The sequence below is a fragment of the Ciconia boyciana genome, chromosome 7, assembly GCF_034638445.1.
Source record: "Ciconia boyciana chromosome 7, ASM3463844v1, whole genome shotgun sequence".
Classification (NCBI taxonomy): domain Eukaryota; kingdom Metazoa; phylum Chordata; class Aves; order Ciconiiformes; family Ciconiidae; genus Ciconia; species Ciconia boyciana.
In genome coordinates, this window is record NC_132940.1 from 39,593,042 (window position 1) to 39,620,593 (window position 27,552).

Sequence of the window (27,552 nt, forward strand, 5' to 3'; positions counted from 1 at the left end):
AGGTTTGAGACTCATTGCTACAACTGCTGCAACATAGAAATGAAGAAACAAATGCGACATGCGTAAGTGTCAGTATCAAAAGGACATGCAGCCTCATCTGATATTTCTTTTGTGCTGAAGAAAGGAAGGCAAAAGAAATAAAAATTTAATTAAGAGAACTTTGCCTGGAAAATAACCTCCTATTACAAGAACTGAAACTTATAGGTAAGAAAACTCACTTTGCTTCTCTTCCTTAGTGAAATGATCAGTAAGGACCAAAACCTTAAGTTGTAACAGCAAATAGTTACTTGTTTTATTTACAATCTTCACCCAATAAAACACCAAAGAAATAGTAAACCAGTCAATACAGAGGTAAACAAAATGCTGCTGAGAACCAACACCACTCTTACTGCACATTAACAACCAGGCTGTGATACGACGTGAGGTACAACCATCTCAATTTCAAACCCAGACATATCAGCTTACTTGCATGCCCCATCCATCTGTGGGACACCAACCCTGCCAAGCTTGTTGGCAAGTAAAACCAGGTGAAAAGTGAGAAGTGTGTTTCTGGCTTGTCCTAATATCAAGTTGCTTTTATTAAGTACAGAAGAACATCTAAGGGACAAACTGCCTGGGTCTGAACAACCATCAGTCAGGAAACAGAACTTCACATGAAAAACATTGCACTTTCAAAGTCCATTGGCTTCAAAAAAACAAACCAATGTGGGGAAAAAACCAAACCAAAATAAAACAAGCAGCATTTGACCATTTTTTTCTCTCAAAATTTTTTTCTGTGGGCTGCAGGAAAGCAGGGATCCAGGTGGTTGGACAAACTACCAGGAAACCCCATCTGGTTTCAGCTTTGTTATGATTAAGAACTGACAAAGGATTTTCAAGACTGCTGATAAGATTACAGATTTTTTTTTTTTTTTTTAGCATGCTGTTAAAGATCAGAGAGAGCAGACATATAAGCAGCTTAGGAACTGTTCTCATTTGTTGTCAGCATTCACGAACATTGCTTTTACTCATCTTGGGGGAGGAATGGATATCAAGGAGGAGTTTAAGCATCACCACTGCAGCAGACTGAAGAGGAACTTGCACCAAAGGCACCTCTAGGTTTGCACCAAAGAGCAACATCTCTTAAGTCACTGAGGAAAGAAGTAAAGGAGTGCCCACAGTCCTCAGCAGAGCTAGAAGCTGGTTTTTATTGGACATGATGCTCCACACAATATTCCTGAATCTAAGCCACTCTAAAGGACAGAAAGCTGAGGGTGGAAATCCAGCACCATTCCTCCTCATGAACCTGTGATTCAAAGGGAGGAGCTCAGAAGACAAATGGTGAGTGTATTTTCTTTCCAAAACAATCCAAGAGTTTCTCCTGGAAAAGCCGGCTATGCCATAGCCTGCTACATCCACACAAAATGAACACACAAACCACTGCAGGCACAAGAAGAGCTGTATACTGCACATTACAAGACTCTCCCTTTCCCTACAGGAAATCTTGACTTAAAAATCATGACCTAGCTTCAAGCTAAAACACCAACAGCAGGCTGCTGTCTGACTCCACCTCTCACTCTGAACCACCCGCAGCTTTGACCTGCAGCTTCACACTGCATAAGGGAGGTGACAGCATTTGAAGCTGTAAAACCACAAGAAGTAAAATCCATCCTGGCTGTAAAGCAGGGAGAAGGGCATTTGTCCTGGGCTCCTGACATTTAATATGCAGAAATAACAAGGCAGAAAGAGATGCGGTTCCCTTGAGGACCCTGAAACCTGTGGAGAGGCATCCCAAAGGAGTTCCAAGGCTGAGTTCTCTCTCAAGCATTTTTAATAGGACGGAGATCTGAACCTTTCCTTGTGTTCCTTTGGACACAGGGTACATTTCACACAGGATGGAAATAGGTATTCAAAACTCTTACAATATATCCTGGTTTCCTCCCTCTTGTATCCGGGGTTAGATTTACTGGACTATAATCCTGTAGCTGTACATATAACAGCCAAGCCCAGTATGCAGAAAGCAAAAGGTGGTCAGACCCTTCGAGCTAGCAGAGTAGAGGCCTCCTTACAGTTCAAGTGTGGCCCTGAAGAGGGTAGAAAGCAAGTGAAAAATACCTTGGCTGCAGAAGTTGCTAAGGGGGCCCTGAGCACCAAGAGTGGAAGCAAGCTCTGGCCTGAATAATGACACAGGGAAGAACTGTTGCATTTGCTTACTGCAAGACACAGATAGTCTGCACCGAGTCTCATTAGGTACCTTCAGATCTCAACACACAGCTTTTACACATGTATGTCATTTCTCTTTCCATTATAGCCCATGGTTCAGTAACAAAGTTCAGGGCACTAGGAAGATGGAGAAAGGAATAGTCCACCACAGAGCAAACTATCCCCATGCCTAGAATGAGAAAAGAGTGCTGAATATGTAATGTGCTGGGAAACCAAGTGGCTAAACAGAATGTGAAGATACTTAAACATTAATACTACTCACCAGATATCCACCTTTTCAGAGACGGGCTCATTGCGTATCACCTCTGGGGCCATCCAAGCCACAGTTCCCGCAAAAGACATTTTGGTACTTTTATCACTGAGTTCTTTAGATGTACCAAAATCTGAAATTTTTACTGCATCTGTGTGTGTAACTAAAACGCTGGAGAAAAAAAAAATTTAAAAAAAATCAGCATTTTGCAATTTTTCTTGTACCATAACAGCCACTGGGAGTAAATCCCTTCTTAATCAACACAAACAGTTGATGAGGCCATGCTGTTTACAATTGCAGCACAAGAAAAAAAGATTATGCATGTTCACCTATAAAAGCACTCACTTTCTTTGGGGTGGTTGTGTTTTGTGCCTCAAATGCATTTCTAAATGCTACAGGTCAAAAATCAATCTTGATAAAATTGCAAATTAACAAGTCACTGAAGATTCACTATATCTGGGGGTGTTTCAAAGTTTTAGTAAAACTGTACCTTAAACTGTATTGTAAACCATAGAAGTATTATCCTAATGCACTGTCACAGTCATGTCACAGGCTAAAGGAGTGATAAACATCTACGGATTAAGAATATAAGCAGCCAGATAGTTTTAGTTAGAAAGCAACAGAGAAATGAGAAAGACGCATTCCAGAAAACCAGGGAAGTTACAAAAGAACAATTAAGAAGGAAAAATAAACAAGCAGAAGGCAACAGAATATCCCACTTTTGAAAAGGACCAGACACCATCAAGTCATTAGAAATATTTCCTGACTGCTATTTATCATGCAAGATACTGGTAAAATTTCCAGTCTTGTTAAATTGTAGCACAGGAGGGGAGTGCCAATAGGTTTCATTAGTTTCATTCTCATTAGTTTTGAGTCAACACAGAAAAAAAATAATGGGACTTTTGACCTAACTTTAAACTATTCCTCAAAAAAAAAAAAAAAGACAACCACAACTGGGGGATGTTTAAGTAGCTAGAGACTCACTTTGGTGACTTGAGGTCTCGATGGATGATTTTGTGAAGGTGCAGATAATTCATCCCACTTGCAATCCCCGTGGACCAATCCACAAGCAGCCGAGGGGTGACTTTCCGCCCTGCTCGCAGGACTTCATAGAGCTGTCCGTGTGCACAGTACTCCATGATAATACAGTAGCATGGGGCTTGAGTGCAAACTCCCCTGTCAAAGAAAACACACAGCTAGTGAGGATCAGTAGAGTAAAAGTCGCAGAACAACTCTCAAAGGTGGCAATGAAGGGGTGGGAGAGTAACTTGTTTACTCTGCCTGGGCAAGCCTCTGCTAATACCACCTTACTGCACAGGAAGGGGAATGTTTCCTGCATGCTTTGCACAGGAGGAACCTCACTGATGACAGGGGTGGGCTTCCTTCAACTTCCAAACCTGCAGATTTGCAGGGTTCACAGCAGGCATTCTGCGAGCCTGCGTGCAAAGTGCAGCATTGTGTGGGAATGGCATCCATAGCTTTGTTTTCACAAGACTGTGTGACAATTTGAGAGGAAGGATGACCACCCATTTTGTCCTACAGACAGCTTAGTCCCTGGATTTTAAAGACTTGTCCAGGGTACATATGTGAATAGCTCTTCCTTGTATAAAGGTATGTTTCTAACAAGTTTCACAACCTACTTGAACGCAATGATGTTAGGATGTTTGAGTTTCCGCAAGTGCTTGATATCCGTTTCATTCTGATCTCTGACTTTCTTGATGGCCACCTCCTCCGCCCGGAATTTGCCCAGGAAGACAGCTCCCTGTGCGCCGCTGCCCAGCCACTGCAGCTCCGAGATCTCCTCGAACGGGACCTCCCAGGTATCTAGGCACAGGCAAGCAAAGGAAACAACGTAAAAGATCAAGACCACAAAAATGTTCTGCTGCAAGATCACCCTGCCATCGCCCTTGCTGTATCTCGAGGTGGACTTTTCTGGGGGTGGTAGATGGCATATCCTCCCAGTACAGGCACAGCTGAGGCACTCACCGCACGTGCTCAGCCCCACTTCCTTTTCATCCAGCTCCTCTCCCCCATCACAGTTGCCTCCAGCCTATTCCTTCCCATCCTCCCAGCTGCTTTTTCAACAGAGCTCACCACTGCTGCTAACCCCTCAGGTGAGCCACTTCGACTTGGCAGGCAGCAATTTAACATACCAGGGATACTGGATTGGAAATTTAGGGAGGAGGTCGTGTACTCCAAAACTGAACGATGATGGTATCTCTTATAAAGTACATTGAAAAGCATAGATGAGAAAAAAAACATTTAACATTGACAACTGACAAAAAAAAATTGAGGTTCCCCCCCCCAAAACAGGGCAAAAATAGGAAATAAAAGGGAAGTCAGAGGTGGCAGGTTGTAAAACGCAGACGAGCAACCACCAACTTACCCAACACAAAGCACATTAACCACCACCACCAGTCACAGAAACAGGTCTTTCCCACACCAACATTGTGTATATCAGTGTCAAACAGGCAAAAAAAATCTTAAGCGATTCCTCCTTTTAGGTACCCACATGCATCTTGTAGGGACACTGCCAGAGTGGGCCAGTAGTAGTGTATAAACTGTTTCAAGACAGTTGTACCCATCGGAACAAAAAGCCTTGTTGTCTGTAAGTCACCTTGAAATTACCTTAACATCCCACAAATGGCAAGATAAAAGGCAGGCAATAATTTATTTACCATAACTCAATAAATGTGTATGTTTAGAGAATAAATTATTTAGCAGCAAAACCAACAAGTAACCCACTGATTTCTGAAATAAAAGAAAGTCGCGCCTGTACAGATCCCTATTTCAGATCACTACAAAGATGTGTCTTCTTTCATCCAGTCTCAAAGCCATTGGGGTGTTCCCAGGGCTGCAACTGGGGTTATGCAAAAGTGTTCATTTTAGATACTGTCACCACTGAAGGGAAACTTATATACCCAAACTGGCTCTGGACTGATCCTGATTCAAATCTTTCCCTCAAATCATTCCTGTGGCAGTCAGACACTAGCTGGATGTCTGCCAGACACTAGTGGTCTCCTGCCGAATGACTGCTCTCCAGGCATGGCCAAGGAAAGCCAGCTCCCATCCTGAGCCAGACCCCAGATCTCATCCTGCTCACTGAACTAGAAAAAAAAAACATTGTTAATCTACAGCAAAAATTTCCTTTGACTTGGCAGGGCAAAGTTCAATCCTCAGCACATGTTTCTTCACAGACACAAGTCTATTTTTCATACTGATATATCCGCTTGCAACCTTACGTTGTACAAAAATATTAAGACAGCACACGCAGGTCTCAAGTGAAATGCATTATAACTAAGCAATCCCAGTAACAGTGGATTTGCAAGAGACAATCCCTGTCCTCGATTTTCAAGAATGCCATGACACTGTGAAGATGATATTGCCTACCAGCAAATGTGTCCTTTGGTACTGAAGCAAGAAATGCCTGTCCATGTAAGAACCCAACTGAAACTGATGCATGAAACATGCTGTGACCACTATCTTGACCACAGGACATTCAAGTATTTTAAAATAATAAGCGTTCTTCTTCCCCAAACAACTTGAGCAATTTTTTGTCAAAATACTTATAATTGGTATTTAATTATTTAGACATTTAAACATTTAAAAACAGTTCTTTAAATAAGGAAAATAAAAGAAAATAAGGAAATTCATAAATAAATTAAGAAGATCTGTATTTCTATTTAACTCACAAATGCATTGCTTCTAAAGAAGGTGGCAAATACAGTTGATTTTTGTGTTTGTTGATGAACAGTATTTTTACGTGGGCAACACTGAAACTATTCCGTTGTACTGAAATAGCTGTTTCTTTACATGTGAGAAGACTGCCTTTCCTGTACAAGGCACACAACATTGTCATTTATTTCCCTGAAGCACCCAAAGTTTGTGAGCAGTAATGGGTAACTATATTGTTATCACCTAGGAGCCCTAATTTGCTCTTAATTTTACCTATTAACGTCCACAATGGAAAAGGCAGAGAAAGATTGTAAACAAAGTAAGCAGAAGTTCATGTGCTTCCTCCTGCAAAGTCATCTCGTGTTTATTCGGTAAGATGTATCCTTTCACATATCCTACTTGCACCCTGATCATCAAAGGGCACAATTCATGGAAGAGGTTTCAGTGTAGCAACAATCAGTGAAACATCCTAGATCTCTGGAAATTTCAAAAAGAACTAAGAGCCAAACCATATGTAACATATAATGCAACGGTAAGACAAAAATAAAAACAAAAACCCCTTTCACTGTACAGGAGCATGTTACTATGTTTCAACACAGCCAGCATCAGTGGCTCGTTTGGCTCCCATAACATATCAAGCACTGAAAAGCTTCCCAAAGAAACTGATGCTGGTGGGGAAAAGCACTGGACTACATTCAATTGAAAACCAGGGTTTGTCAGCACTAGTGGTGCAAACCTGCATTTTCTACTATAACCCAAACCCACCAATTAATAAATACATCTAAATTACCCCATGTATGTGCTCCCTATGGCTCCCTGGGACCACCCACAAGAACAGGCTGACAAGGGTCAGTATTACAAAGTCAGTCTTATCAGTTCTGCAGAGGGGCAATGGCCAAGGCTGGAAAAGAGAGGACTCAACACACTGCCAGCTGAATACAGCCGAAAGTTGAGACCATGCACATCACCTGGACAGCAGGTTATAAAGCTCTGCCTTGTACAGACCCATCCTGAACAGACCACAATACCTTGAAACAAAGAACGGTGAATTACGGCTGTCCCAGCTATGGCACATTTACACAGCAGGTACAATGAGAAACAAGCATGCGAGAGGTGATGCCAACATCTCTGTCATCTCGACCAACAGCTTGGAACAGAAAAGGACTTGCATAAACCAGCTGCAAGAACTCGGGTGTGTGGTTATGATGACTGACCATAGTTAAGTCAAAGTGCCTGTCCAGAAGAGTAACACCTCAGATGATCAGCAGGGTGGCTAGAAAGCACATCTGGACACACTAATCAAGACTAGACTGTACTGCCAGTCTGGCTCAAGAAGTCCATTAACATTGCTTGGCTAAACACCCTTTAGAATTGCCCAGACTTCAGGGCTTGCTACAGCTCTCCTAGCACTCCCTCCTCCTCCAGCAGAAGAGAGACGAGGATATCTCCTACCAGGATGGAGCAGTTTTTATTGCAGACTCTTCTGGGCCTAAAGAAACCTGGGGGATACTTCCCCTAAATAAATTAAAGTGTAATAGCAGCAGGAATTACGCAAGAGCTTGCGTTTCTAAGGTGATTAAGAACCATTTGAGTAGAATGATGGGAATCTGTTTCCCATGGGGAAGAAACACAGGAGCAGCCTGAGCCATTGAGTCAATCTATTCGAAGCAAACTTTTGCCATTTGCCAGCGCTGGCTGCTTGCCAGCATTGGCATTATGACAAGAAGTATCTCTGGTTTACAAAAAAGCCCACAAACACAAGCACACTTCATAAAGCACCTTATTCTCCAGGTTTACACAAAAACGCACACAATAATGGTAAACATGTAACTTGCAAAAGGGAAGGTGAAAGTAACTCCCGAAGACAGATTCTTAATCCAAAGAAAATGGCTCGGAAGTCTAATGAGTCTGTAGAAAACACAAACAAGTCTTACTATAAAGTGCTAGAGTCCCAACAATCCAAATTAAATAACCAGTAGATGCATATTAAAGAACTAAGTATATCTCCCTGAAAGCACTCACCAATAGCCTTTAGAAATCAGGGTAAACAACTGGAAAAACATAGTCAGGAGTGATTTTATGGGTCAAACCCAAAATACTTAAACCTCAGATAATCAACTGGCAGCCACTGAACAATACAAAAGCAAACACTCGCTGCAGGAATTACTACTCATCAAGCAGGTAGAGCATTCAACAGCAGCAATTGGCACTGCTTAGTCAACCAGCAGATCACGCTGCAGCAAATTCCAGCTGACCAAAGCTCTGCCCAGCATGGGTCCTCAAAGGAAGCACAGAAATGCACTCCTCTTGATGACCATCTTCTTGAAACGTTCAAGAAGAAGATAAGGTGGAATCATGTAAAAGCTATTCTTATCTTTTCCCCCATTCACCAACTCACGAGCCAAGCCTTCACAGGCAAGAATGGACTCAAGTATCAGACTTGAGTCCATGCAAGGGGCATGAAACCTATTTATATTTTACTGCTTGCAACCACACCACACCACCACCACCATGTCCTAGAGTTTGGGCCTGCAGGAGATCCAAAGCAAGCGAGCAGGAATGCCGCTGAGCGGCAAAAAGTACTAGGAAGCATCTGCAGGCAACATGAAGTCCCCCAGGGCTGCAGGTCCAAACTGGACTCCTACCCCAGTTGTTGATTCAGCCCAACACAAAGGATTGCTCCTGGATAAGGTTTACAGTAGTTGTTTCATGAAGAGGGGAAAAAATCACCTGCACAGATCTGTGGCACCAGCCCAAAGCTGTAGATGAGCTCCCAGGGGAAAGAAAAGCCACCACAAGCCTCTCTTTACTGCTGAAAGAGCCAGAGACATTTCCTTAGCCTGTCTTCTCCAAACGCATAGCACTTGCACAAACACAAACCTTGCATCCTCTGTGCCCTTGCTAAAAGACAGCAAAAATAAAAGCAATCACATACATCAGTTACTAAGCTGCTGGCTTGTATGTAGCTGATGAAATGCACACAAAGAAGATTGTCTGGTGGCAAGAAGCAAGAATGAGATCATCTGGAAAACAGAACGTGAATATTCTGACAAAATCCTCAAGTTTTAGCACAGAAGCAGTTTAAAAACATTTATCTTTGGGTAACAGGAGTGCACTACTACCATCGGAGATCTGTCCAACCAATCAGCTCCAGAGATAAAAAATATTGAAAAAAAGAAAAATCTTCTTTTCCCTCTCATTTATGATGGTGCAGACATTGAAGATGCAGCTAAACCACACAGGCCATATATAGCAGATCCCAATTAATCTTCAGCCTTACCACATCGGTAGCCATTTCAAAATTGCCCTTTTAGGAAGGGCCTAATGCCAACATCAAACTGCAAAGCGTCCATGAATCTATGGCTCTGAACATGTTCATGACACTGAGAACAGCAAGATACTTCTGTGAGTATGAAGAGGAGCTCTACGTGCACCCCCCAAACACAACAACGCTCTCAGCTGCTCATTTTCATTAGTTAGAACTTCAATCTTTTTTATTAGTGACTTTCATACAAAAGAAAGTGTCCCCTGTGGGCCATCAAAGCACATATTAAACTGTGGTCTCTGATGCATCTGCTGTCCCAATTATATGTAAAATATGATCTCTTTGCCTCACAGGTAGCTTTCCTGAAGCTACCCATCCGAGCTTACAGGCACACGCAAGCACGTGATGGCTCAGCAGCAACCAGCAATGAGAAGTCTGACCTGGTGAGATAGCGCTTGCATGGGATAGTCACAGAATTGCTGGCAGCAGCCAACGTAACTCTGCATCTGTGTCCTTTCCTTGGAAAGTTTCAGCTTCACTTAAAAAAACCCAAGCATACAAACCAAAGAAGCATAACAGACATACTGACACCATGCCTCCTTTGAATGTTATCTGATTGCTCTGAAGCTCATTTTCCTTCACAAGGGAGGCTCCCCAGCCAGATGCATGCAGTCTCTTCCAAAACTCACCACATCCAACTCCACATATTGTGCAAGCACCCCAATAGCGTTAATTCCCCAAGGAATTTTCGGTCATTTTTTTTTTATTTATAGACTCAACCACGTGTGACATACTGAGTTTACAACATGCAGACAAAACTTAGAACCAACTTTGCCAAAGGATTTCAAAAACAAGTAAACTCTTGCTGAGCACAGAGGTCTTATAGATAAGAGGCTGCTGCTTAGGAGGCACCTGCCATTCTGCAATGCAGAGGTGGATTTCCCTGCTCAGAGCTATGAACTGGAAATGACTGACTCTAGGAAGAAGTAGTATGTTTATTTCAAGGCAGATTCACCCAACATGTTAACAGCTCTGTTCCCTCATATTAGAAACTGTTCCCCAACCCAACTCTGGGGTTTAGATATGAACCACTCATGGGTTTTCTGACCACATATCTTACAATTTGTCTATGCCAGAAAACCATTTGATTAATACTGAGTCATGATCACAGCAACACAGGAGACTTCTACCCCATGCTATAGTATGGTGGTCAGGCTGTTCCCGTTTCCGATAAGCCTCAACCATTTCAGCTCCTTAATTCTAATGACAGCTTGTTCTTTTCCCATCTGCCACTTCCCTTCCCCCGTGCTAGGGGAGAAATTAGACACCAAAGGCAGAGCAGACTCTGCTCTTTAGCTTTCAGTAACCCCTAAAGATATATGTATGCAATTGGCTGGACATTACTTATTCCCAAACTACATATTTTATATATTTTTATATATATATATATACACACTTTTTTTTCCACACACTTATACATTTACACTTACACATTTATACATCTAAATTTAAAAGGTATAAACATTAAAGGACATGTTTCTGCAAAGATAAGTAGTGAATGATATTTCAAAGAGTAAAATTACTCCTGAACAGAAAGACATAAAAGTTCATGTAATACGCCCATAGAGAAGCAATACTTCTGCTATTTGGTGGTCAACTGGAGACAGTCTTCACATACACATACAGGAGTAGAAATGCCTATGTCAATGTTTTTCACCTGGCATGATGAAAATACCTATGCCTATGTTTTTCATCTGGCATGAAAAAACTGCAGAAATGAAGTAGTTGGTACAATCCCTGTGTTCAACACAATTCTTTCTGATCCTCACTTACACAAACACTCGGTTCAGATTCAGACCTTGCCACAACGGTCCAAGGCATGGGTCAGAACAGGCAATTGTTTTTGACTCCATCACGAGCTGCCTTTGCTACAAATGACAGCCGTTGGCTGTACAGTGCAGGATTTCTCTTTGCAAACCCACAGTAGGGCCACATGAGACAAAAACAGTCACATGGAAAGCTGGGAAAAAGCCATGGGTTGCTTTCCTCATCTTCTCACATTCCCCCATAAGCAATAAAGGTTTGCTTCCCTACTTACCTTGCTGTTGTAGTTTGTAGTCTGTGGAATATGCCTTGCCTATGATGTTCCACACGGGTCTCAGACAACCGAAAAGCCCCTCAAGAAACCCACCGCTCCCACTGCCTGATCTGTTGAACTGGACTTTAACATCATCTGCTCCACTGTTGCTCTCTCCATCCATAGTGTTCCTGTTGCCCTGAGGAATGGCTGTTTCAGACTCATCCTGCTCTCGCAGCTGCAGCACACTGTTCTCAAATTGGTCCCTAGAGTCCTCGCTGATGCTGGTCAGCACTGCTGCAGTGACCGGGCTGTTCATGTTTTCAATGAGGTCTGCCTGCAGCAAGCCTTTCTCACGCACATCCTCTATGAGCTCGGGGGACGGCTGGTTTCCAGTAGGTGCATGTTCATCATGTAACCTACTAAAGTCTTTATCTTCACAGAAAGCTTTGCCGATCGAGTTTGGAGAGGAAGATGAGCTCAGGCGCTCCTGAGTACTGGCCATGATGCCGTGAGTGTGCATCAAGGAGATGGTCTGAGTTGGTACTTAGAGAATTAGTACAATACAATTCAGATGTGACACATGGACCCAGTACCTGAAATGAGGGGAAAAAGAACAACTTTCAAATTTTTATTTAAGTATTTTCACTACATGCACTTTCACAGAGGCGAGCTGATAATTAACTAGACATTCCAGACAACTGCTGATACTTAGTAAATAATTACTGCCCTAAAAGAAGCAAATAAATTATTCCAACAGAAACTCCACTCACACAGTACTCTCAGTAACCTACTGCAGGAAGTGCCCAGTAAACAAACACCACAAGTTTTAAACGAAAGCCTAAAGGTCAAAACCATGAAAGACTCTTTGCAGCAAAGAGCTGTTTCTTCATGGTTACTATAGCATTTATCAGACTGAAGCTGACCCCCAGGTGTGTCCCAGCTCAGGTATGGTTTGAGTCCAGTCATTCTTTCTGGGTATGGCACAGCCCACAAGCTCAGGATTCCTCTGCAAATCCTTGAGACAAGGCGTAGAGAAACAAAGCACAGTGATACAGGTACCTTGAGTCCACCAAGGGATGGCTTGTAGCTGCTCCCTCAGAGCCCCACCTAGTTATGACCATCCTGGTCCTTCAGTTTAATCCTTTCAAGTTCAATGTAGCAAGATATGTTACATTCTCTAACCATGTACGTCACCGTCATAAACAACTAAGAATTACAGAGCTTCACAGGAACAATATACCCTCGTCTCTGATCTCCCTCCTTCCACAAGCCTGAAGAACATCTCCTCCCACTGCTCTGCCTTCCCCCTGCATGAAGTTCCCGGTAGTCTGCATATAAATTCGGAGCTGGTGTCCCTTTTCAAAAGCTCCCCATCGCTCTTCTCTTGCTACACGTTCCACTGAAAGACCCTTTTTCCACAATCCAGCATAGTGCCACCTCTCTACAGAGCCAGGCCAACAGTGGAGGGTCGCGCTGTGATAGCTGTCCACTGCCAAAGCACTTTTCTGGGGTAGAGCCACTTCTGAAACAAGAGTCTCTAACTTTGCGCCAGAAGTAATTAAGCACATTCAGCCTGTAACAAAGAACAAAGTCCAATTTCAAATTCCATACAAAGTGGGGGGGGGGAGGAATGGCAGTAACGGAAACTATTTTGTTAAAAAGTAAGATCAGTTACACTGGGTGCAAAGTCCCAGGCTCTGCAAACAGCCACTGAAAGGAAGAAAGAGGTGGCCAGGTAGCACGCAGCCAATCGAAAGGGAACAGCTCAGTCCCATAACTTCTCAAGATGAGGTCATTACAGAGATGAGAGATAACACCTTCAGCCTGGTGTACGAAAAGCTCATGCCCTGGGCTTCAGCCCCTCTCCAACAGCAGAAGCAACAAATTGGAACAGCCAGGAGCCTGTTTTATGTTCCCATATTTCTTCCTGATCACATGGGGTATGCATGAAAGCTTCATTAGAAGAAAGTAATTTAGGTTGTAAACTTTGTTGTTTAAAAGAAAGCAAAATAGCAAGTGAGGCAAAAATTGCAGCACAGTCTACAACTAGTAAAGGAGCTGAATTAGACTTGTAGAGGAAGCTCAGAGTTGTTTATTCCTGATCTACCTGTGACCAGCATTACAATGACTGATTCCCCAGTGTGGGAAGCTGTAGGGTGACTGCAGTAGTATGGTTACTACTAGTAGCAGTTGTTAAATGATCACAGATCTTGTTGTCAATATAAAGAAGGGAAAAGTTTCAGACCTGAACAGAATTTCAGAAAAATACCAAAACTACTCCAATTCAGTGCTCCTGGGCACTGCCCCTGCTCACTTCCAAAAGTCTGAGAGACACAAGTGATTCTTTAAGCAAAAGCAAAATGTGACCAGTGTTCCTACAGAGGGATCTGCTTTTCATAACACAGCATATTAAGCAATGTATATAAAACATCACTCAGTTTCACCTGCAAGAAACCCTAGAGTAAGAGCCAAAACAAGAATCTGGGGTAACAGCATCCCAAAAGTATCTCAAATTTAAACAATGGGAAGTGCATTAAGGATTAAATCAGACTTGGAGGATAAAATTGTTTTGCTGGTAGACAACTCTCAAAATACACTTTCTAATAAAGGGTAGGATTTTGCTTTTACCTTTCTGTGTAGTTTTCTGACTTCACAATGCATGATCGTGTAAGATTTAACAGAGAAAGAACAGATTTTCCTGTACATATTTCATATTTTCCTAGTTTCTAAATGGATTATCAGTATCTTATGTGACAACTCCTCCCCTCATGTATTTGTCAGTATTGCTTGGAAAGTTAAGCCTCTCTCTTCCATCCTGTCACTGAAGCACCACAACATATATACTTTATGCTGCTAATAGCTACTAGACTGCCCTGACCCTCAGTTCACTTCTACTCTGGTATTATTTGCCCTACAGACACCTGCAGCCTCCCACTGAGATCAGGGCTCAATACAGCAGACAGTGCAAGTGTACACAGAGAATCCCGGTTTTTGATCTCAATAAAAAGATGAAGTTCAGGCAAGTCACGTGCATTTTCTGTGCTGTATAGTAGGCTGGTCACAGAATTACAGGTATATTGGCTGGAAAGGACCTCTGGAAGCTATCAGGTTCAACCTCCCTCCTACTTGCAGCAGGGCTATCACAACACAGCTCAGCCTTGGCTACGATAACCCAGCCAAGAACAAACCCCCAGATTCGGGGACATCAGGTCTGTCTTACCAGATCAAATTGCCTTCTCCAAGACTTAGCTGTTTCAAATTTAAAAAAAGCCTTTAAGCACACTGCCCTGCCATCTTATATGTCACTGTATCTGCTTTATGGGGAGAGGAGACATGCAAAAGTTACAAAATTATTTTCAAACTGGCATGATACAGCCTTATTTAGGTACTTACATAAGCAGCCTGATTTTTCAGAGGTGTAGTGAACTCATTGTTTTGAGAGCATGAGATGGCAGCATTTATTTTAAAACAACTTCATATCAAGCCAACTTGAAGTAAAGTGGTCTAGATACATTGGTGGGGGGTAGAAGGCAGTTTCTGCCACAATGCATCAATGCTGACTTGTTGGGGAAATGTATTTTTTTAATTAACTTATATTACAGTAAATTCTGCAATGTGCAACATCTTGCCTTCGCAAAATTTGATTTAACACAGACAAATTAGGTTGTCTTTGACCCTGCCATCTCTTCAAACAAGGGATGAAGAGCATTTTTCAAGCTTTATCGTCATGCCTCCCCTATTCTTTTGGTCAGAGTACCAAAGATATGGCTGAGATTGTTCATGTTGAACTCTTTCCAGTAAAAGAAATCTTAGTTTCATTCAATGCAAAGAAAAACATTTTCTTGAAAGTTTTGAGTTTCATTATATATAGACTGTTTGCCACTTGGGATGTTTATGATCTGTATGTGCCTCTAACTTTTACAGTGAAGAGCATAGTCAAGCGGCATTCTGTTTCTATCTTAGCAATGCTTCTGTTGTAGCATGCTTCTTCTGCTGAGCATGCTTCTTCTGCTGTAGCAGTCTTAAAGTCAAAAGCTGAAAGCTCTGTGTGTGTAGGAGGACTGTGTGCATATTTAAGTTACTCAGATTTCATGAAGTGCTGCTGCAAAAGCAGACTTCAAGGCAGACCCTCTGATTTGAACTATTTTGATGAGTTCATGCACTCTGCAGCTAACAAATTTATTTTACATCTATAAGGAAATTTGAGGTTCAGTGTTGCTTTGTACGATCACAACTTCTTGTAAATTATACCATTTCCAGGCAAAGCATTTTTCCAGACAAAAGGAGCACAAAGTGCACCTCTGCCAGGAAGAGTGAGACTGCACCTCAACACGTCAGACAGCCCAAACTGCAGTTTAAAACTATTAGAAAAGTGACAGTTTACCCGAATCAGCACCAGAGCGGGTGAATCAGTTATCACAAGGCATGCTCTCACATTGCCTGATACTGTGTCTGCTCCTGGAAACATCTACCTAATAAGTGTTCTCACACACAAAGCAACCAAAGCACACAGCTGCCTATACAAGCCCAATATTTATGAGAGTGTCAAAGCAATGGTCAGGTTTGAAGACAAGGCAGAGTTAAACAAATGCCTTGCATGGACCATAATGGAAGTTTCTCCTTTAAAGAGCTGTGCTAAAAATAGAGTAGCAAATCACAATTCCAGATACAGCACACAAACAAAATGTTAGTATGCTGTAAAGGTTGCATAAGTACAAAGTGGTCGCCGTTCAGTTTCCTAACAGCAAATGTCTTGTAATATTAAGTTAGTTTCCTTGAAGCACTATTTCCTATATTACCCAGTCAAGCATATTGTATGCTTGCATTTCCAATATACAAAGGAAATAAGAGCAACTGTCTGATCCACATTTAAGGGCTGAAAAAGAGCAGCTGGCAGAAACTAGCTGGCTGATACATGGCAAATATCAAGGACAGAAGAGATTCCTGTCTGTATCACTACTTACATTCAAGCCCTGGAGTTCCCTTGCTTTTTCCTGGTACTCAGTGTGATTTCCTTCTGGCTGCATTAGGTACAGCAAGGTAACTACACCTTTCTGCACTGATAATATGACTGCAATTTATGTGTGTATCATCTCAAGACTAGTGCAATACTCCTGGCTTAAGACAATCCTTTAAAATGTTCTAGAACCTAACAAAACTGCAAAAAGCATGCTTATAAAGTATAGTTATCCTGCTACGCCTATCTTGCAGCTGAGTTCTCCTGCCCCTTGTGATTCTCTCTCAATTTCTACATGGAATTTTTACAACAGGTTGATACACAGTCCTCTCCCACCTCTTGATTGTCCACACTGTACAACTTCAGCACAGGAAAGCACTGAGAGTTGCTGAGCTGGCAAGTACCAGAGCTTTGGCTGTCACTTCTGACCTTTCGGTTTTGAAATCACGTGCTTTTATTACACAGGATTCCAACAAACTTTTTCTTTTCCTGGCCTCCTGGTGAGGAAAATGCTGTATGAGTGGATCAGATACTCCTCTTATGCTGCACTTTCATGGTTTTACATTACTTGGAATATATGCTTGTGTTTTGCATGGTTGTTTTGAACACAAATTGTAATAGCAGATTTATTAATAGAGAATGAGTTACACATCATCAAAATGCAACCTCTTTGTTTTCAGGGGGTTTGTTTTGGGTTGTTTTTTTTTTTTTAAAGTCACAATATTCAAAGGAAGGAATTGCAAACTAACATATCCTGAAGCTTCACCCAGAATTGCTCTGCCTTTCTTTCCCTTCTGGGGGGAGGGAGGGGGACGCGCGGGGGGAGCTCTATTTTGTTAGGTTTTCAAAAAAGAAACTACGCTATTAAGCTAGGCCATATCAACTCGATGCAGTCTAGCCTATGTTATGGGCAAATCTTTAAGCTAACTATGGAGTAGCCCAAGGCAAAAGCTCGGGGGTTTTTTAAGCACTCAATCTCCTTCTTGAGACACAGTGCTCCTTCAAGGAAGCATGTTTCTTCCACATCACAACGTAAGTCCCATCTCACACCTGCTCAGCCACAATCCAGCCTTATTTTTAGATATTACTATTATGACATTGCCAAAACATAATTAATTTCTGATAAAACAGCTGAAAATTCTTCATCTGACCCACTTGAGCTTTTCTGACTGTCACTGCAACAGCTCTGAACACATTTATGCATGTATCCTAGCTTACTCTACAAGAAAACAGCAGATTTATCTGGGAAAACTGAAGTGTTGTAACACTGGCTTTTTTGTGCTTTGCCCTGTTCTTTCTGGTTGTCACATAAATACTACACTACTTCTGTACCTCCTGCAGAATACTGACTGGAATATATACTTTTAATTCCTTTCTCTAATAAATATTTGGATGCGACCTCAACATAAGATGACTAACTTTTGCAGACACCGTAATCATCACCTGAGCTATGTGGTAGCAACTGCTTAGGGTTCACAACTATCATGATCATTCTAAAATGTTAACAGAATATTTTAGCACAGCCATAGGCATTAAGCACATGAGACCACAGACATGTAACTATGTTGTATGTAGCTACGTCCACATTATCACAACAGACACTTGAATTCATGTGTCTGGTGATTTAAGTTAGCCTTTATTCAATATGTTCAGTCTATCCTAAAACAGGGACACCATTTTTGGCAAGAGATTTTACAGTTGTAATATATCTTTGTCTGCCACTGTATCAGTGAGAAAGAGACCGCTGTCTAGCTTTCTGGTCTGAACCCTTTCTGACAATGACAAAAATAGTACAGTATACCAGCCAAGAAATATTCATAATGGCTGAATTCAAGCTCTGTTCATAGAGCCAGCTGGAGGTTTGCTATGCACCTTATACATGTTAGAGTGGAAATAAGTGGCACCTAGACTACAGCATAAGAAGAAACCATACCACACCAGAATGACAGGTTCATCTATCCCCATTTCCTGCTTCCAAAACCCAAGAAAGGATCTGTAGGCAGCAAAACCTCCCCAGGGCAGTCCTACCCAGTTCTCCATGATCTGCAGCTCACTGACTTTCTCCATCAGCAGCACACAGTGGTATTTTTCTATTCTATAGGCCACAACTATATTTTTCCTGTGCAAATATGTCAAAGAATTTTTTTAACCAGAACACTCTGGCAACCACTATGCTGTGGCAAGGAGTTTTGTAGCTTAACTGTATGTTACATAAGGTAACACCAACTATTCTTCACTTTGCATCTCTCATCTAATTCCATTCTTCGAACAACCAGCTGGTCACCATTTCAATGACACCTGAACCCTATTTATCTTCTTAATGCCAGCTGTGATTTTATGAACTATCTCATTCTCCCCTCTGACATCTTTTTTCAAGCCTAAAAATTCCCACACTACCTATTAATTCACCATATGAAAGCTGCTCTGTATCTTTGATCACCTCTCTACATCTTTTCCATTTCTCCTATATCATCTTAGAAACGGGGGAGTAAGACCACAGACAGAATCCCCAATGTGGGCACACCACAGAAGTGTACAAAGGCATAATCATAATTTTTGTTCTTCATTTCTTTCCTAACTATTCCTCTAATGCTACCTGATGTCTAAGCATGCTTCAGGACACTGAGCTAACTTCCACAGGTCTCCTACAACCTTAAGATCTCATTCTTGAGCAGCAAAAGCTAGTTCAGAGCCTAATTCTTATGTACAGGATGTTAAGATTAAATTGTATTTAATCAAAACTATATTTCACTAACATTTTATCACCCAAGTTCATGAGAGCCTTCCAGTACTCTCTGCAATTGGCTTACATGTTTATTATCCTGAACATCTTACTTCCATAGTCTCACAGCCTACATGCTTTTGCTTCAGCATATTCCTAAATGATCTGGATAAGGGAAGAAAAGGTGAAAAGAGTATGAATAGTGCAACCTCCAAAGCAGAGCCGTATGACAACTCCTTTTAGAGAAAAATGTTTCAACATTACTGTCTATTTATCCCTACTCTTATTTCATACCATCTAACCAATCATTTGCCTGTGAGAGGGGTATCCCTGTTATTTTATAGCTGTTTAGTTTCTTCAAGAGTCTCTGGTAAGTATTCTTGCCAGAATCCCAACAGACTGTATCAACCAGATCCCCTTTTCTCACATGCTCTTGACTCCTCCAAAGAAATTTAATAGATTCCCAAAGCGTTACTTCACCTTAAAAGAACTGTGTTGACTCTTGAAATTTGTGCATCTGCACTGGCTCTCAGCATAGGAATGAATTTCTACCTCCACAAACACTAGACAAATATTTAACTAGGAACTCCTTCAACATAAGGTCACAAATTTGTGGGGAGTGGAGAAGAAGTGCTTGATTTGGAAAAAGAAATCAAGCATCCACTTCTTTTTTTGGCACAAGGAACAAAAAAAGAAAAAAATCATCTTTGCGAACAAGGCAGACAAACAGCCAATCCACTCTCCCTTGTATTCAGGGAGACCTCTTCAGCTGATTTCAATGAAAGCGAGATTGATTCCTGTTTCACCTGCTAGCCAGCTTTGCAAAGCACAGTTTGTGAAATAAGCAGCTTACATAACTGTGTATTTTCAGCCCTACATACATAAATGCTTCCTCTATCCTGTATGAGGTATTTTTGGATCTGCTAAAATGCTACTGTGTTCTTCCAGGGCTTTGCATTCTTCTGCTCAGAAATTGCATAATCTGATGCCATAGGAAATAAGTGATGTTGCATAATGATTCTTACATTCACTGCAGGGTTTTGGTACTACATGTTTCTGTTGCAAAGCAGCCCTTCTCTGTGTTTCTGAATTAAGGTCCTTGGTTTTTGAAGAAAAGATAATCTATCAGCCACCTCCCTTTGGGGGGTAGGGATAACAAACCAAGGACCATCTTGTACCATACTGCTACAAGAATTTCACCTCACAAAAATCGGTTTAACTTTGTATGTCCATTTGCTACTTCTGTTTTCCCTCACTCTGGTTGTTTGCATGTCTTGAGCTATGTGCATACATTAAACACCAAAGTTTCATATACAATGTTCCGACATCTAATTGACCATTGATACCCTCCATCACAGGCTCATCAATAGTATTGTAAAACATTTAGCTGGTATAAAAGACAGACTAAACACTGATTAGCCTTTTATACTACGAAATTACTATTGGAATCTGTCTTAGATCAAAATTTAGAAATGACCTTAAGTTACACTCTTCTCTTTCATCTTTCCAGCTGTCTTCATAGTATGAAACAACTTTTAAAACCCAGTCACAGACTTCAGGCTCTGCTCTACTCCTTTTCTCTCTTCACCCTTCAGAATTCTGCACTTTTTTCTTACCTCATTAAAGATCTATGTTATATTACCAAATAGCAATAACAGTTAAAGGATTTAAATTCAAATATTTTACAACTACAAAACCAGGAAAATCTCAAAGTTAAGTTCACAGATGCCTTACAGCCTCTTTGACATTGCCACATGAAGCCATTAAAATGTTCCAGTATTACCAGTGAACAGTATCTTGTAATTTCCCCCACTTGCAGAACTGAAACATCATATTTTTCTCCAAGGACTAGTGTTAAGATTAATTAATGCCTGAAAGATCTTTGAGGATGAAGATCAATATGAAAGTGCTATTTTCAGGAATCCAGTGAATGAATCAAACTCGCACTTCAATTCATGTGAGGCATCAAACTGGTCCCAGGTAAATTCACTCACATGCTTGTTCTTATTTTTGTAGTAGATATGAATTATTCAATATTTGCAAAGCACACTTGACATGTAAAAGCTATACACACAAGCTTCTCAGCACTAACAGCTTACATGCTTCATACCCAGTATTAAAGTAACTAAAAAACTATCCATGAAAGTACAAAAATTACTGGGGTTCATGTAATGCTTTGGCCTCTATCAACATTACACTAGGTACCAGAGTGTGTGCACCTGATGGGAAGGGGCATCCAATTGAAATCCAGCTGGCAGATGTCTCAGATGAGAAATGACAGGAGTACTAAGTTGTATTTAGTAAGCACCATAACACTTCTACGAGCAAAGAGGATTACTCCTTGATAGAGAAGCAAGCACAATGACTTACTCAGGAGCCTCTATTAAGCCGGTATTACTGACACAGCCTAAGGGGTTAGAGCAACATCCGAGAGGTGTGATCCTATTCTTGGGCCACTAGAGCTTTACGTGATGGTAACACAATCAAGACAGCACACACAACACACAGTCACGGACTGAAGAACCATAGAGGACCCTCCACAGGCCCGACATAACACGTGCCATCTAACACCCTGCAGAGACCTTCCAAAGCAGCGCTCAGCCCCTTGCTTCATCCCTACTAGATTGCTTTTTGGTTGACAAACCAACATTTGAGAATCTCCTCAGGCACAAAAGGATGGTGATGTTAGATTTTCTGTATTTCAGCAGAAAAGCCACAGCTGTACAGCTGCATTACTGATTTTGGTGTCTTCCAGAAGACCTGAAGGTAACAGAGTAACAGGTTGGGGACAGGAAAGGACAAACATCCTAGGAATGAAGAAAATGTCCACACAGAGAGACCTCCTTTCCTCAAGCCCCCTATGCTGGAAAAAGTCCAGCCTCCCACCCACACCCTGCCAGGACTTTCTCCTTCCTTCCCTTACAACACCTCTCACACTGAGCTAGTGACTGCTCCAGAAGAAACAATACAAACAATTAAAGGTTCACTGGAGGATTACAAAGCCCGCGTACTCTACACAGAAAAAAATCTATTCCTCACCCTGGCCTACACCCAATTGTTGCTAATGCCTTTGAACCCACTCCAACAACCGACTTTTCGGTTGAAGTTGTAAACAGGGAAAGAGGACAGAGGTCAAAATACATGTTGAGTATTTATAGGGGTGGGAGTAAGTACACACAGTGTTTCTGTGCCCGGCCCACCTCGGTATTTCTGCTGCAGCTGCCAACTTGTTATTCAACCCAAAGTAGTATGTGTTTTAGGTGAAATATTTATGCCCTCTTCCCCAAGAAGCAAGAGTGATTTGCTGTAATGTCACAAAAACAGCAGCCTACAAAAGACTAAAGCCCATGCATGGGACATATTTGCCAAGGAGGGATTAAAAAACCAAAAAGTCCCATAAGCTGGCCAGGGCTTGCTGAAGTGCCAAACACCTGAGAGCTTCAGCCTCTTCTGCAGATGCAGAGGTAACATTGGCCTCAGTTGACTCATTTTGATTCAGTTATGGCTGAGAAACTCACTGGAAGTTGTAAAACAGTAAGTCTGCTGCTGTCTTCCTCCAAACACGGGATCTCAGACGAGAGCTTGGCTAAAATGTTCTATGCACGGCAAGGTTTGGACGCCTTCCCCTGCCTACCCTGGCCCCAGGGACCAAAGCTGAAGAGGAACCTGCACTGATTTTAAATCTGTTCATATGACCAATGTCAGACTTCTTTTATTTTTATGTATTAAAGTTTTACTTAAAGACTCTGCCATTTTGAGAAGTCCTGCTATTTGAAATCCACTCCATGCATCTCCACTGCAGAAAGCCTGGAACAGGTACCAGATATGAACAACTCCAGTCTAATCAGTCACCATCTCATATTTGCTGTAAAAAAGTCATAAGAAAACAGGAAATACTGTAAAACCTTTCTTATCCTGCCTTTGCTTAGAGCAGAACCATATTTTAATAACTACTAATTGTGAAACTGCTTACCTATGAAGAGATTTTCAAATAAATCATTACTCAATTTTCTCATCCACTGGAGATAAGCCACTTACCAACTCTTTACAACAGGGGACAAAAGAGGAAGGTTACTAATGCAACCAGAAAAAAACAACAACCACCCATACATTTTTAAACACAAGTTCATGTATAGCTGAGAAGCAGTAAGAGTCCCTACCATATATTCTGTGCCAGAAGTTATTTGCTAATTCCAGACACAGGGGTCAAAATGAATGCCAGCTATAAATTTAACTATCAGGCAGCAGGGGACAAAGACAAATCTGAATGACAGGACCATTCTAGATCAAAGAATCAGACTGGAGGCCCAAAATACAGGAAACAAAACTGGTGTTAAAGCAAAACAAACAAACAAAAAACCCCACTACATCAAAATCATTATTTATTTGTTTTTCACAGCCAAAGTCTGTTACAGAAACAGAGGTTCAAAGGGTAGTCCCTCTCTAGAAACAAAAACACTCATACCTTTGAGGACACAACAAAAAGGATAGTAACAAAAACTTTTAAACCGATGACAACTTTAACCTCCGCCTTCTAGGATATCCCAAGATGTCTGTGGCTACACACACAGCAGTTACTGTGAAAAGTGCCCACATCTGTGAGTCAGACCAGCTGAATCTCTCATTTCACTCATCCATTTGGTTTTTATTTCAAATATTTTCATATTTTCTCCCTCAAAATTATCCATCAAAATACTTTCCTTCAGTTTCTTCTATTGAACAGACTGCCTATTGATAAAATCAGTATATCCAAACACATGGGCTTGATGTCATTTTTCTCCAGATGAACTTAAAATAGCCAATTTTTAATTTTCTTGAGACACACATGTGGCTTGATATGATTAAGCTATTGCAGTACCTAAACCACCCCCCCAAAACAAAAATAAAGAGCAGCTCCACTCATTTAACTGGGAGAAAACATGACATCATGCCCCATTCAGGTAAGCAAGAATATGACAAATCTTGCCCCAGTGAACAGTATCATTAACTGCAATGGTACTCCCAGCTTCCTCATCTATTAGGAAAATGAGGGCTAAAAATCATGTGTTCAGCACAACAGACACAGCTCAAACTGCTATTTTCAATAATAAAGGAACAAATTCCTACCCAGCTGATAGAAAGAAAAACACATCTCTTCTTCGTGTCAAAAATAAAATTAGATTATTTATTATTGTAACACAACAGAAGAATTGTTTGATGAGCCCACAAGGAAAAAAAATTACAATTGCCTAGAAGACAAAATATACAATTCTGCTTCTTTATACTATCTCTAGTAATTCTTATGTCATTCCCTGTATATTCCATATATATCCATCCTCCACTGCCATTCCCTCCCCCTTTAAAAGGGGGGCACAAGAAGATAACGTGCAAAATTGCAACTGAAAAATGTCTAGCACACTGACAAGCAAAAGGACAGGCCAGCTATCAGATTTATATGCAGTGATGGATAAATTAAGGTTTCACGTTTCCTCTTCCCTTCTCTCAGCATCATTTTTTCAGCCTTTTCACATCACAAATGCAACATCCATCTGTCCTTCTGAAATAAATGGCGAAAGGGTAACACTGACCATTAAACACACACACAAACACACACGCTTCAAAAAAGAGATTTTCATCTAAATACTTACAAGGATTAAGATTTCCTATGTGATGCTCCATTTTCTTGTTTTAAAAAGATGGAAGGCGCAAAAAAAAAAAGGAAGTGTTGCAAAATAAAAGGAAATTCCACCCACACAATCCTGCAGCCTGCTGCAAAGAAGCACAGAAGCGTGCTGACGTCACGGATTCATGAATGGATATAAATCGGGCTGTTTCGAGATTCGGCGGCGCTGGCTGGGGCTGCGCACCACGAGAGGGAGCAGGGAGCAGGGGGGCAGCCAATCCACGCAGGCACCGCCGGCCACCTTCTGCCAGCAAAAATCTGGGCACCAAACAGCCCGAGCCCACCGCCAAGCTGCCCCGAAACACGGGGCTCCCCCGCCAGCTGGGAGGGCTGCACGCCTCTGTACTACGTGTGCAAGGGGGGGGAGAGGACACTGAAAACAATTTGTTTGTAACTGAAGTCAAGCTGTTGGGTAAAATGGCATCACTGCTGCCATTCCACGGAGAGGACTGGGCGAGGACATCCTCTAATGCCTTCAAGTCATTGCTCCAGCAAGTTTCTGCCCCTCCGAACAGCTTGGATAACAACAGCATATCAAATAACAGCCATCTGTTATATAAATCAAAAGTATTTAGTAATCAGAAAAGGAGTTTATCATCTCTCTGCCTTCTTTCAGGATTACAAACCCTGGGTATTATTATTAAAATAACTAAATATAAGCATGTACTGGAAGGAAGCTGCAGGGAGAACAATAGGAGGCTTGTATTTGATTAATGATGCAAAAGCACCAACAAAATAAAAATAGGAGCACTAACAAAATCACACGTTCAGCTTTCATCAAACATTCCCAACAGCGGGCAGACAAGCTCACAACGTCAGAAACATTCAGAAACAAAAATTGGAGCACGCATAGTTTCACACTTGTGGGTATGTAACGAACAGTGAGCACAACATCAATGTATCACAGCCTACCAGCCATTTTAATTTCATTTTCAATTCCATGTCAAGGCATATACTTAATTCTGCATACCAGATGCAAGAGCGCAGGGCATCATTTTGGACGTCCAAATACATGGCAATGTCCTGGTGAATACATGCAAGAGCAGCTATGATTAACTTGCATCTGGACAGGCGAAGAGCACAAGTTTTGCCTTGTTTTTGTATCTTTGAAATATGAGAGAAGGAGTGGAGGGATGAGCATAACCAGGAATTAAGGTCAAGGTTTCAAGGAAAACCTAAGCTGTAAGCTACGCATTACACCATCTCAGGGTTTACCAGAATTCATCAATATGGTCTCTAAAACTCCTTCTAAACAATTTGTAGCCTCCAAATTATTAAGAGTCAGAAATTTCCATATTTTCACCACCCCTTTTCCTAACAAGTAGGAAGCAATTACGCTAAAATAGAATGTCCCAAAACTTACTCTGGTGGAGCACATCTTCAGAGAATGTCTGACAGAATCCCACCTTTCCTTACGGAAACTGGGTAACATCCCAAAATAAACCAGGACTGGATGTAACAACAATGTGGATCTGGATTTAGCAAACAAGGATTTTGTGCTACTTGATATCACATGAGCCAGCACCACTGAAACTAACTTGTGTGGAGGGAGGAGAAGGGCAGGATGCAAAAGCCTTCCTGGAGGCTAATACAGCCACACCTACAGACAATACTTACCTAAAAATGTACTTATATGAGGGGATAGGTAGGTGTTTGCATGAATTAAGACAGCAGTTTATTTTTTTTATGCATCTTTGACATGGAGCAAGGAATGGACAGCCAGGGCAGTACAGCCAGTTCTTCTCTTCTCCAGTTCCATTATACCAAAAGACACCGCTGGGGAGTCATTGGACTCCTACATCTGCTTCTCAGCACATCTTCGTCTTTTAGTTGTACCACTGTGTATTATTAGATACTATCACTCCACCAAACAGTTGCAATGACAGGAATGTATTGGTATGCTCTGAATTCAACAGCAGCCACAATAAACTGAGCTTTGATTTTGGACTTTGGTTTTTGAATTGAGCTTTATAAAGCTGGCCAGAGAAAATTAAAATTAATGCAAATTTCTTGTTACCTACTTTCAAGATCAAAGAAAGTGCAGGTTAACTTTTGCTGAAGAAATATCAATTCTTTAAGAGCTAAAAGTCACAAAACAAAAATGATGAGATTTCTACCCAGACAATGGAACCATGACAGATTGAGCACTACTATACACAAGGAGAAGCAGGAGTGGAGGTATAGTGAGACGTATCTCTTCAAAGGGATCACTTCGTGTCACAACTTCAAACCCCAGTTTCATCAGGTTACTTAGTTCAGAGGACCTGCTCCGACTCCCTGCCTTCCCTTCCCCTTCAGAGCCCAACATTCTGCCCTACAGCCAACCTCACCATCACAGTATGAAAACAACAGCTTCCAGATTTCCCTGGCATTTTCAAAAAAGAAACAAAGATGGTAATTTATGCTCTTACCCTAAAGCAAAAAGGGATTAATTCAGGAACTAGAAGGGGGAGCACAGTACCACATGCAAGAAGTGGAAGAAAAGGAGAAATATTGCTACAGAACGAGAAAAGTCAGAATAAAAATAGAAAGAAAAATTATTTTCAGAGGTTTGCAAGGGTTACTTGCAGTGACATTTAAAAAAAAAAAAAAAAACACCCAACAGAGAAAATAAGTGGGAACAAAACCCCAGGAAGACTCCAGTACAGTAAAAGAGCTTGCACATACAACTTAAGATTTTCTTCTCCGTGGTGACTTGGTTCGGATACCAACACTCAATTTCATTTATGTCTCAACAGC

At 41.4% G+C, this 27,552-nt stretch overlaps 1 protein-coding gene across 7 annotated transcripts in view; it reads right to left on the bottom strand.

The window, feature by feature from the left end:
• MAP3K13 (mitogen-activated protein kinase kinase kinase 13) overlaps positions 1–27,552 on the bottom strand; it is an 86,719-nt gene that overhangs the window by 16,415 nt on the left and 42,752 nt on the right. For 5 of the 7 annotated variants that reach the window (XM_072867971.1, XM_072867967.1, XM_072867968.1 and 2 more), the window contains exons 4-7: positions 11,491–12,065; positions 4,093–4,276; positions 3,437–3,628; positions 2,465–2,623 (exon numbers count right to left, since the gene is read on the bottom strand). In XM_072867971.1, coding sequence (XP_072724072.1) covers positions 2,465–2,623; positions 3,437–3,628; positions 4,093–4,276; positions 11,491–11,992 — 1,037 coding nt within the window. In that variant the 5' untranslated portion in view covers positions 11,993–12,065. Of the gene's footprint in view, positions 1–2,464; positions 2,624–3,436; positions 3,629–4,092; positions 4,277–11,490; positions 12,066–24,778; positions 24,824–27,552 lie in introns of those variants that run through there. The other 2 variants (XM_072867969.1, XM_072867973.1) reach the window with 2 other exon arrangements.